The following is a 12,957-nucleotide window of genomic DNA, read 5'->3' as shown; positions in this document are numbered from 1 at the left end:
AAATCAAATCAGAGCGTCAAAATGGGTCAGAAATCACTTGTCATTAATTTTTAACTTCTTCATTCCTCTGAGGTGAAAAACAGCGATTTAAAAAGTTGCTCAGCCTCAAATTTCTGGTTACGCTGTAGCTGGGAGACGGAGGGCTGCCGCCTACGTCACCTAACATGACTTTCACCGTGCCCAAGTGGTGTGTTATTAAAGTTCTTGCTCGTGTACATGAGCGAGACGTTTGAGGATAACGCTTTGCAGTCCGAGCCACTTTCAGAGCTCCTCTGTCCATATTTTTAAGATTTTAAAACAATGGCGGCACTTCTCTGAGCTATCTAAATATATAAATTATTTACATTCTGTTTGTTTGTCTAAAAGCTGCTGTTCTTTTGTAGGAGCGATTCACTGTAGCCTGCCAAGACCTGCCAAGGTGTTGGAGGTGAAAATTGGAAGCTGGAGGGATGATGATGTGTCTGCAGTGGGATCACTGTGAGCTGACAGGAGCAACAAAACAGGAACAAATTAGACAGATTTGTCAAACAGATTTCAAATTATGCAACGTGGCTTCAACCTGAAATCCTTTTGAATGAATGCAAATGAGTTTTGTAAGATGTGAGGAACCTCTACACTGGATAATGAATGAGTCAGCTCCTCCAAAAGCTCAACAATGAAAGGGAACAAACTTCTCAGATTGAACGCAGGAAGCATGCATTATGTATCACAGCGGGCCTGTGACATGAAATGCAGTATGTGATTTAGTTTCTCGGCTTTCTGTTCACCTGCATCTCAGCCATTGTTGTCTTTGGCTCACAGAAAATTTGTCTCTTTTGTTTTAGCCTTTCCAAAGTATAAATCCCTGAATCAAACTAAATCTGTAGTGCAGCACAAATGGAGTCCGAGCAGCGTCAAAACTTGTGGCTGGACTTGTGGCATAGATTTTTCGTTAGAGCTAATGGGTGCTGAGACAGAAGCGGTGAATTATTGAGCGAAATGTTTTTCCTTCCTCGCTCGTCGTTACAGATCTCTGCACCTGGCTTGTTGTAAACTTTCCCCTTTCAGGACTTTTCCTGTGACTTCATTTATAAATTATGCAAATTTTATCAGTTTGTGCTTGTTTTCTCCTCATGGCACCTTAAGTAAAATAAACATATTAAAAATGCATCTTAAAGAGTTCACTGCTGAGGTGTTTTAGTTTGGCTTTATTTGCAGCACACCATCATATAAAAGCTGTTTTTCCTTTTGAGTCAAGTCACTCTTTTCAGGCTGACATGTTTATTGTTTTGTGTAATAATTGCAAAAATACAGCAGTGACAAATTCCTAAAGTAATTATGAATCTGCTCTGTGTCACAAACCCAGCTTTTGTTTTTCTGTTCACGCCTGTGTGGCTTCACTGCTAATCTCTTTCTTGTTGGTGGACTCTGACTCTTTTGGGCCATCTGTTTGATGATCCAGAACCCATTACGTGCTCGATGCTGATATTTGGCTGCAGGAGCGATAGCAGCTATGGTAGGGTGAGGGCAGACAGCTGGATTTATGGGTGCTGAGAGGCCAACGATCAGCCAGTCATTTGTCATGTCTTACCAGCAGGCCCTCTAATTGGACTGGAGGCATGGGGGAAAGTTGAATCAATGAGCTAAGCCACAACTTTTAAACTCTTCCTTTCTCTTTGTGTGGCTATTAGCCTAACAATGCTAACCCTGTGGCAGAGGACACCGTCTCCTGCTTTGCATGCAGATTCATTAGTTGCTAGATAGCTTGTACTGGGGGTCAGTAATGAAAAAGATGCGAGACAGGCTGGGAAATTCATGATTAAACCATTGAGCAGAAAGAGTCGTCCCCTTTGTGAGTGCTTTGAATATTTGCCAACGCTTCGATTAAATCAGGCTTTTTGGCCGAGACTGTGACAGTTTTAGGTGTCCTTCAGCTGGGCAGCTCTATAACTTTGCTCGTTTTCACAGCTTGCCTTGTAAGAAATTAGCATATAATCAGCTGGCTGACACTGAGGGAAGTTGTGGGATGAAGCAGTTAAACGGCAGCAAATGAATGAATTTGAATTCATTTCAGCCGTGTTTTATTTGACAAAACATGAGCGACAAAGCTGCTGCCCTCTAAAAAGAGAAATGCTAACGCTCCGTCTGCATCAGCTGAACGATGAGGAAGCAGCCCGAGAGCAGGAAACGATGCTGAGGAAGTAAGGCCTGGTTTGTCCACTGCATCTCTATTTTCTTTTTTCTTTTAAACAAAACCCATGCATGAAACAGCACATCTCCCAATCTTGCAGTATCTTGATATCTGCAATTTTGCAATGCATTGTGAGTTGATACTTCATGATATCTTTGCAACCGAAGAAGAAAATGTGCAGAAAAACGAAACATTAATTCTGTAGGTTTTCACTTCATTGTGGTGTCAGTCTGTGTTTTATCATCATATTAACTCTCACATTTGCCCCGTACGTCAGGGTTCTTCAATTTCTTATTCATTATAAGTTTGTTAAATTCTGTTCACTTCACTGTAATACAAGTCAAGAATAAATATGCAGAATCTGCAGGTAAAGGACATGACTTTCAGTACCAGAAGCTTTCCACTTTCCCTTTGGTCCATAAAGCTCAGGCTGCAATCAGATTTGTACATGTTTGGAATTCATGCAATTAAATAATCCGTGTAGAGAGCAAAAGAGGGATTACATTTTCCAGAATGCAGTTTTTAAAAAAAACATTTCTTTTAAAAATGTACCTTTGTTTATAAACAATGACTGATGCATAAAACAGGATGTCTTGACATGGATATCAGTGGCAGCACAGGATGCTCTGATATGAAGTGGAAACTGACCTTTAAGCCTCATATTGTTGACTCAATGTTATTTTTGAGCATAAATCAAAAAGGGCATCGAAAAATAATTCATTTGTCAAAATCACGCAGATCGTTGTAGCTGTTTTCGGGTTTAGTTTCAAAACATTTAACTTTTAATACGTTTACCATCCACACCGTTGTTACAGGGACGCCTAAAGCTGAGACTCTTGGAGGCACTGCTGTTTCAAGGGGGAGAAACTATGACTTCTTGCTTTCTGCCTCTGCGTTAGTTCTTCATCAGTATTTTATATAGGCCCGTTTACAATCGCTGCACATGTCAAATTAAATAAAAAACATATTAGATGTTATAACAACTCCAACTGAAAGCTCACCAAAGCCACCCTGAGAACCCATCCATACCACTTCACATCAGTTTGGCTTTGAAATTAAAGCCGTAATTTAATTTTTGACTTGGAAAAACAAAAATATAAACCAAAACTCAATCTGTTAATTAAAGAAGAAAGATTGTCAGTAATTAGTTGTTTCCAAGAACAGCAATAAACTTTAATTTATTGTGATTACTGCTCTGTTAATGTGGGATAGTGGGTCACAAAAAGAAATGCTAGTTTTAGCAATTACAGTAGGTGAGGTAACATTTAGCAGTGCTGTTAAAGTCAATGTGCAAACTGATACTTTTTCCCCCAGCAGTGTCAAATTACCCAATACTTCAGATTTCCTGTTGCATTATTGAAACCTGGCCCAGATATCCATAGTTGTGAATACAACTTATTGCTTCGGTGTGATCCCGCTGATCAGCTGCAAATACAGAGTTGTGTTGACAGAAGCGAGTTCCCTTGAGCAGCAGCTCGAGTGTTTTTGCAGTCGTCTGAAGCGCCTCAGTCAGGGCTGTTTGGCTGCTTTAAGCCATCATGTCCCACGATTGAATTTGCCTCAGTAATAGCTTTAGTTTCTATCAGCTCCTGCCCCAATTTTAGCCCAATTACATTTTGCTTGCTGGGCAGCCTGCCTTTCTTCACACTTCTCTGTTTTCAATGGGAAAGTCCAACTAGTTCAACTGACAGCTCAACAAAACTGGGGCCTGTTAATGTTTGACTCTACCTTTTGTTCTTGATTGGATTTTAATCGAAACTGCCATTTAATCCCATGTAGGGCCAACCAAGTCCTCCCCTCGCTCTGTTTTCATCCAGGGAGAATTGACTCGGAGATGCTGGTTGTTTTTCAGCTTTATCCTGTTTGAGATTCAGCGAGGAAGACACGCTTCTCACTGGGAGCTTCCCACTGTGACCACAGCCTTCTGATGCTGGCTGCTGAACAAACTAATGGAGGTTAAAGCTGCACTTCTCTCATCACTTAGCTTTCCACTTAACTGATAAGAACACGGCATCCCCTGTGCTCTCTCTGCTTGTAAGTGTGAGACGTATGCATGCAGTACGATAAGAGAAATGGTCATAAACAATAAATATCCCCACAAACAGTCACTGGTTTTGCAGTAAAGCTGGAAAGATTAATCAAACAAACCAATAATAAGCTGAATATGTTCTAGTCAAAATAATTTATCATATACTTTTTGTAGTGTTGTTCTTCCCATCGCTGCAGAAAAATCCATCATTATTTATAATTTATTCATTTGACATTAACTATAGATACCCTATACTTCATTCAAGTGGCTCTTTTTGGGATGTAATGAAACCTGGCAACCTTCCACTTCGACTTCCACACTGCAAACTGCTTTGTCGTGCAGAAAGCCTTGACCAGAATGTACTGTGTGCGAAAGTTATGGATCTATTTTCTTCTTTATGAAACTGGAGACATTCAGCCATGTTGGCTGAGCTGGCTCTGGCCTAAATCGAATCTGAGGCAGAGCTCTTTCTCCAGGGGGCGAATGAAATAAGCCTTCAACTCCTTAGATGTTTAATCAACGAATCCCAGGTATGGGTTCCTATAGGGGACAGTCTCATTGGGAGGGGATGGGGAAGGAATTGCTACTACCGCTCACACTGCTGTCTGTATAGCTCCCATTGCTCGGACGTGTCAAAGCAGGAGGGAGTCGGTGTTTCTTGAGAAATCCTTGCCCTCCTGCCCTATCCTCTCTAAGAGGTCCGTGTTTACAGTGAACTCTGGGTCAATCCCATTTGGCTTGTCGTACACTCAGGAGGCAAACGACGTAGATCTGCAACAAAGTGTAACCTCCTGGATCTGGCCGAGACCTCGGCTGAAATGGACTCAGCCCCTGAGCCGCGGCACCCCGGTGCCAATGCAGTCAGACACCCATGCTATTAGCTGCTGTGCTAATTTTACACAGCTCTATTAAGAATGAGTCACTGCCACGAATGGCAGCCACAGAGCCATAATGGGAAAGTTATTTCTGAGGGCATACCTGCATGCACACAGGCTTATTATTAACCCCAGTGACCCCTTTAACTAAATTATATTTAAGCTGTCCAAATCTTTCACATGATGCCCTTTTCTTGCACTTACAGGTTATTAATATAATGTGACATGCCCATCCTTCAAAATACACCCTGTGTGTGTGTGTGTGTGTGTGTGTGTGTGTGTGTGTGTGTGTGTGTGTGTGTGTGTGTTAGGGAAAAGGTGCTGTAACACGTTTGGGTGAAATGCTTGTTTTATTTTAAAAATCTTTTAAAATAACAGCGAAATAACTTTGCTGTGAATATGATAATGCTGAGTGATGTTCACTTTGAACCGATTCCTTTAGTGAAAAAAATTATATTTTACAGAAAATAATCTTTGTGAGAAATAAAAGTTGATGAGATTTACTATGTTGGTACTATGTTTTGTATAATCTGTACAAATCCATCTGATCAACATTTCAAAAAACCCCTAAAGGTTTCTGTTTACTATAATACCATTTTCTATGACAAGTGCAAATGTCAGCATTAAAATGCTAATGGTAGGCTTCTACGGTCTCTAGTCTGACGCATCAGGTCTCATTTAGCCACTTTTTAGTGTATAACAAGTGGCTAAATGTGAGCATATGTAGAAATACGGCACATGCAAACACAGGTAGGGTCTTTATCTTACTGTATAACAAGACTCTTTGTATTCGTTTGTATTCCAGTACTTTTGATAACAATCACTTTTCTAAATGAAAGAATTGTTGAGGAGCCCGCGGTTCTGCTGTTCCGGTCCAGTCAGAATAATTTCCCATTTTTATGTTTGCTTTGATCCTCTTTTAGCCTGTAGGCCAATCTGTCGGAAGGCCATGCGACACAGAATAGATCATCGTTTTAGAGAGATTGGTTGGTATGGTGGATCTTTTCTGAATTACGGTCAGGATGTCACACTTTCACAGTGACCATACTTTTAAACCTCACATTCAGAAAAGGCCAGGAGGGAAGTATCTTTGGTCTTTTTATAACAAAGAGATTAAGAGGGAGCAGTATATTCGCTGTGACAAACTGCTCTGTGGAGTCAGAACAGGTGACCTCGGAGACGGTTCAGGACAGTAGAGTACAACTGTGTGCCTTTTAGAGGCAGTCTGCTTTTGTGTTGTAGCTAGATTGCTTTTTCTTGTAGTTGAAAATATGTGTGCAATACACTCGAATGTGGGTTCATACAGTATATAAAATTCATTTGGGTCAGTGCTTCTGTTGTCAAGAATTTGCAGCAATTTATATTTGGCAGACGTTTCTGCTCTTACATGTACATATTCAGAAGGTTGAAAGCTGGGAGAGCAGCAGCAGTAGGAGGGAGGTGGAGGTGGGTTGCAAAGCAGCTTACAGATGTGCACTTTAAGTAGGCAGGTTAAAGCAGCTTACATAGCAGATCCTCTAGTTTTGCTAATAGAATGTGTAGCAGGATATCGGCTGATGCATCAGCTGATTGCTGGCTTTGAGATCAGCTGATCGATGGGGATTGTGGATGAACTTGACCTCAAGGCGTGCCTGAAGTAAGGCTAAAGTTGTATTGGTCTTCTGATGTAGTTTGAGAAAAATGAAGCTGCTACTTTACGTGTCTTCCTACATCAGGGTGTTTGTTTGAACGTTGTCAGTGTTGCTTCATCACGTGTGCGTTTCTGTCACAGTAAAGGAATGCCTACTTGGGAAAACTGCCGCATTCGATTGAGACCCACCTTCCCTTCCCTTGTGAAGGTCGCTCCTCCCTCCTGGAACATTGATACTCTTTGCAGAGATTTGTTATGACTCATTTGCTGTCACATAAAGCTCGTTATACATCTGGCCACAGCTGTGCAGAGTTGCACATCCACAAACTCACAATTAAACACATGTACGCAGATGCATAAACAGTTTAATCTGCACTACAGGGAGCGCGTTAACTTACATGCTCTCTCCAGGTGTGTCTTTCACCTCCACTGGCTGTGTCCCTAATTAAATTTTTACTCTCTCATCTCTGCCTGTGTGTCTTTCAACGTAACCTATAACTACTCTGACATTGGACTGCATGCTTAATGCACGACTTTCTTTCGTGTTTTACTTTTTAAAGTACTTTTTTCCAAGTAGGTCTTCTGAAAATGGTTTAATGAGGTCAATAGAACAAAGACAATCATAGACTTCTCTGCAGCCAGTCTTTTTGCATCCAGAGAAGTTGGCCCTCTGTATCCATTAGAAAAACAACACACTTTTCAGACCTGGAAGCTACAGCTAAGTGTAAAACGTTCCATAAATACTCCTGCACATAATTTGGGGCTGTATTTAACATGTTATTTTCATCTCACAATCTGTAAGACTGTTTTATGGAGCAGATCACTGACCTTGGATGCGTGTGCAGAATAAAGCAATAAAACCGTGTGCAGCCATCTTATTTAGTCTTCTGCGTTTAATGGTGTTCTGTCAACTGATGATGAGATGAGATAGCAGTTTGTCATGTCTTTTATCCAATTTCCGCTTTTTTATACGTGGTTGCAGTATGGGTAATGTTTATGGAAGTGTTGTTGCTTTTACACATCCACACTTGTTATCATACTTGTCAAAGTTCAATAAATAGATTTGTTGAAGTGAAACGGTGAAGATGAGTTCACTTTTCTGATGCCAACACTGTTGTCTTATTTTTGGATGGATGAATAGCAAGTTTAGTTTAAGATCCTCATTTCTCCTCATTTAAAAATAAATGTCTCCATATGTAAGAAGGGTGCATGATCTGATTTGGTCTTTTGTATGTCTAAAGCTTTGATGTTTAAGGATGTCATTTGTGAACAAAATCTAGACATGATGTGAGTGATTTCCTGTTGGTTATGAAGTGGTGCTGAGGTTTGCAGCCAGATCCAAGCCTGCAGTAACCTTTGAAGTTCTTTCTTTTTGCCTCGCCTTGTTCGCTACAGCTGATCCTGAAAATAAGACCATTATACAAATGCAAGCACAGCTTAAATTACCATTTTAAATGAAGCGCAGCCATTGGGATGGACAGTCACCCCACCTCTCCATGAAGGCTCTACTTCATAGCCACATCTGCCCATGGACACTCCCGTCATGAGTGGGTTATTAATCATTTGGCTAAATTGGATTTATGTGCTGTAAGATGATATATGGGGGGCATATGCAGGCACTGGAATATTGATTTCATTTTGGCTTTAAGCTCAGACATCGTCAGCTAGGTGTTATGAGCTATTGACAAATAGCAGGCATCCAAAAGGGTGAAGCCAGCTGGCGGAGCTGATCTCTAACTTTTCTGCCTTTTTGCCCTATCTCATTGTCTAGTTGGCCATGGTGTTCGAGGCTTTTAATCAACACAGAAGTAGTTTCACACTACCTGCAGCAGAAATCCTTCAGTGTTTTACAACCTTAAGTGTAGAGGATGATAAGAGTTCAAAATGTGAAATGGTTTTCTTATGGTGGTGCTCGCATTTTGTAAACTGCAGCAGTAAAACCTTACTCCATAATCATGGAGCTCATACAAACCACTGCAGTGAGCAAGAGAGGTGCGATTCCCCCAAACATGGAGCTTAAATTACATTTAAGATCATTTCATATTCGTGTTCTGTATTTGAGATGCTCAATTACCACATAGTTTTGTGCTAATTAGTCGAAAGTAAAGTCCCTTAGGATAGTTTCATTATTATTATTATTCTATTTTTTTCAATCCCAGACCTGGAAATTTCCAAGTGAGTGAGCCAAGCAAACATTTTCTCTTAGATTATTATGTACAAAGAGGCCTGTGTGTTTGCAGTCTTCTGCCCCAGCTGTCAACGTCAAATGACTTGTTGGTGTGTTTAAATATGGCGACGATGAAACGAGTAATGTTGTTTTCCTGCAGCGATAAACCAAGCGTGACCTCGGCCATTTTTAATGCCTGCTTCAATCTTTGTCTCGACAGAACAACACGTCATGGAGGCCGCAGTCCTGTCAGGAGTGTACCTGCTATGGTGATGTGGCCATCTGTGGGCCCACCCACTGTCCCAACCCCCACTGTGACCTGCAGAGGGTAAGATATTTTACATTTGACAAATATGCACTTTTTCTTTTTGTCCCCTGTAATTATTATGTCCAGGTGAGCAATCAATCAGTTTACCTAGTGATGTTACCTAATGTTGTTTGTTACATGGCAGCTTTTGCTTCTGGTTTTTGGGTTATGGCTCATTTATATTAGAGCGAAAATAAGACAACTTCCCTGAAGCTATGAAAAATTGGGGCTTTCCGGGTGATTGCATTGAATTTTCCACAGTCAGAGACAATCGTAAGTGGTTGTAGCAAATAGCTGCTCGGTCAAAGGTTGAGCTTGCAACACCCACAACCTCTGGAGGATCACTCTTTATAACAAGGCGATTGTAGGATCGCCTGTTGGGAGACTAACTGTGTTCAAACAACTGCAGTCTGACTCTGACTGTTAGCAGAAACAAGCAAACGTTATTAACATTATTATAATGGTTTGAAATCTTCTTTGAAATCTGCTAGCTCATTTATTCAGCTTAAAATCTATGCTAACTTTAAAATTGTGAAGTTGCTAGTTCGCATGACTGAGGACTAAGAAGACATCAAACATTGACATTTCTTTAAAACCTCAGAGATACAAACAGGTGTTAGTGCCGTGGTGCAGTGAGACTTCAGTAAAGGATAAATGATGAGGACCCCACGGCAGTCATACTGGAGCATACGCTGTATTCGTGCAGATTTTGTTTAAACTTCTAACAAAGTAGTTTTGGTGCATAAACAGAAGTAAACAGAAATTTAATGACCTGAATACAACATGGGTTTTATTCAGTGGCTGAGAGGAGGCAGCAGAAACACTTAGCATGACAGCTAGAAACTTACAGTGACACTGGTACTGGGAATTCGGCTGCTGTCTTATCATACATGAAGCGAGCAGTGTTCGTACAACTGGTAATGTTACTTTGAGTTAGTGAGGTGAAGAAATGAGGTTCATCTCAGTCCATACGTCCATGTGCAAGCATGTTTCTCCCACACTCTACAGAGGGCAGTGGCACATACTTGTGACATCATTAAACATTAACTTAGGTTGTCTTAAAGAGAGACCACACAATTGTTACTGTTTCAACCTGTTAAAATAAATCTCCCAAATGCGGCACAAATCAGTCTTCGAGCCATTAAACTACGTTGGTTACCCTTTTTTTAGGTACGAAAGCAGCATCCCTCCAATTGAAATTCATATTAAGCCCTAACCTTGCCTTGGAAGTTCAGGAGGTTCACCTTTGCTTTGTGATATTTTTATTTCCTTTTATCTCCTTCTTTACAAGCACAAATCCACTTTCAAGGACCTGTTAAATCACTTTCCTTTGTGCGTTGCCCTTACAACAAGAATTCATGAACTGGCAGACTATTGTGCAGCCGAGTCTGGTAGAGCTGGGCGATATATCGAGTTTTTAAAAAATATCGATATATTTTTATACGAGATATAAGATGTGACAATATCCTTTATATCGATATAGTCTATGTTACGTTATAATTATACTTGCGGAGCCGCAAGTTTGCCTCTCTTTCGTCCACTTTCGTCTTTACGCAACGTTACTCGGCCTCGCCTCTCCTTCACTGAACACAACTCCCCCTCCTCCCCCATCGCTTCACCTGCAGGAAGCGACAAGATGGACACGGCAAATCCGTTAACGAGTTACTGCGCATCGCCCCGTGCGTGGGGCTGGACGGCGTCAACGTGTTAGCTAGCTAACCACGCTAACGAGCTAACCACGCTAACGCCATGCAGCCCAGAGGTGCTGCACGGACTAAAATCCTTTCATTTTCTCAAAAGTTGACAGCGCGCCTTATGTATGAATTCTGGTTGTGCTTGATGGCCGCGCACCGATTTTATGTGGAACACGGCGCTCAGCAATCTGTCAAAAAATGTTTTAGTACGACTTTGGTAAGCTACGGAGCTGCAGCGCTTGATGGATTGTCGGAGCATTACGGCTGAGCCTCGCGGAGTGATACGTACTGTGCTTCAACGTAATATTACCTTACTGTGTATAAGGACCATAAATGGCACCTGTTAAGAGACGTGGTTGCGAAGCGGATTTCAAACTCCAGGTTGTCAGTCACGCAGTACAAGTTGGGAACAGAGCAGCTGTGAAATCTGTCCTTGTTATAGTGCTCGTCTTTTAGTTTACATTTTGACTGCACATTTGTGAGCTTTTTGTTATGCACAAAAACAACATTGTTTTCTTTTATTTATGGAGCATTATTATTTAATAAATGCTCATAATTTATTTTTGAGTAAATTTTATGTACATCTGCTCTATGTTAATAAAAGTGCCTGTGTGACATCTGGGACACAGCTTTGACTAAGAACTCTCTTTTTGTTCTTACTTTATGGCTTTAAAAAAAAAATATCGAGATATGAATTTTGGGTCATATCGCCCAGCCCTAGAGTCTGGCAATTGCACCATTTAATTTGGCACAATGACAAATGTTCATTGAGCGTTCGTTCCAGCACCTTTTCTTTGGGCCCATTTTAATTCACATGAACACATTGTCAAAAATGTTTTCTCCCGTGCTTCTTCTCAGATGTGATCTAAACATCAAGCCTGCAGTGACGGCATCAGATTCAATCCCAACTCTGAGCTAAGGCAACAATCGATGTCTAATGAATTCCACTCCGCTGCCTGGCAATCCAATGTTAATTAAAAATTAGTCATCATGCTCAGCGAGCTGTGTGCTCCCTCTCCCATTTAAAAACCTCTTGTAATGTGACTTCCTCTCACCTACACTGATTAAACAGAAATAAAGCTTCAGAGATTTTATCATCGGACAGTCTCCGATTATGAGGCTTTCTTTTGAAATCCAAAGCCATTATCTGCAAGCTTAACACCCCCTCCCACTGTGACCTTCCTAAAACGCATAACTAAATGCCCGCAACTTTCGACACTGTGGGTTAATCAGCTTTCCTCGATCTGCAAAGGAGTCCTCTCACTGTCTCTTAAAGCCGCATATTGTGTAGCGTGAACTGACGGCGGATGATGACACTGTGGCTTTTATCCCTTTTAAGCCACTGTTATCAAATCGTGTGAAAAAATAAAATTATTAGGTAAAATAAAAAGAGTTTGCTGATGCTACTACAGGACCTTTTGTTGAATAAATTTTGATTTGAAACCTTTTTTTAAATGTTAATGACTAATAGAAAGTGTGGGGCATGAACGTTTTTTAGCTTCCAAAGGAGGTCAGAAAACGTTTGAGAAATTGAAATTGCAAAGAGGAAAAAAACAAAACAGAATATGTTCTACTCTATAATCATGTTTTCATTCTGAATCTTCCTAAAACTATTAACATTTTTTACCATTGGGAGCGGTAATAGTTTTTAAAAAAAACATTTTGTTCCCCTTTTATGACTCAGATAACAGTGAGAGGAAATGTTTTCCATTTATTAATGCAATCATTCTGACCCTTTTATAACAAAATGCTAGAATTGAAAGCAGACATCAGCTGTATCAGGTTCTTGATCTTAGTAGTGCTAAGATTGAGATACTTCTTAGTTGTATCTCACTGGCACAGCGGGTAACAAAGAGGCGACACAGCATGTGGAAATATGAGCGTCTGACTGCATGGAGACAAACGCGACTGGGAACATGTGAAGCTTTTTAGGCTTCACATGAACCTGAACATAATTCATTTGACAAAAACGAGGACAATAAAAAACCTCCGAATAGAAACTCCAAAGGTGCCTGACTCAGAGACCACGACATCAGTCGTTTAGACAGATGTACTTTGCACAATTGAAAGATAACCAAGAAAACA

General features: G+C 40.7%; 1 protein-coding gene and 1 long non-coding RNA gene across 3 annotated transcripts in view; both read left to right on the top strand.

Moving 5' to 3' along the window:
• The window catches only part of LOC143421535 (uncharacterized), a 56,406-nt gene extending 55,371 nt beyond the window's left edge, over positions 1-1,035 (top strand). The window contains exon 3 of the long non-coding RNA XR_013101210.1: positions 384-1,035. This is a non-coding gene — a long non-coding RNA (uncharacterized LOC143421535). The remainder of the gene's footprint in view (positions 1-383) is intronic.
• Positions 1-12,957, top strand: part of fras1 (Fraser extracellular matrix complex subunit 1) — a 308,187-nt gene that overhangs the window by 86,333 nt on the left and 208,897 nt on the right. For both annotated transcript variants that reach the window (XM_076891188.1, XM_012920358.4), the window contains exon 3: positions 9,092-9,199. In XM_076891188.1, the coding sequence (XP_076747303.1) occupies positions 9,092-9,199 (108 nt within the window). The remainder of the gene's footprint in view (positions 1-9,091; positions 9,200-12,957) is intronic.

The sequence above is a fragment of the Maylandia zebra genome, linkage group LG12 (genome assembly GCF_041146795.1).
Source record: "Maylandia zebra isolate NMK-2024a linkage group LG12, Mzebra_GT3a, whole genome shotgun sequence".
NCBI classification, from domain to species: domain Eukaryota; kingdom Metazoa; phylum Chordata; class Actinopteri; order Cichliformes; family Cichlidae; genus Maylandia; species Maylandia zebra.
This window is presented reverse-complemented; position numbering and strand designations above follow the sequence as displayed.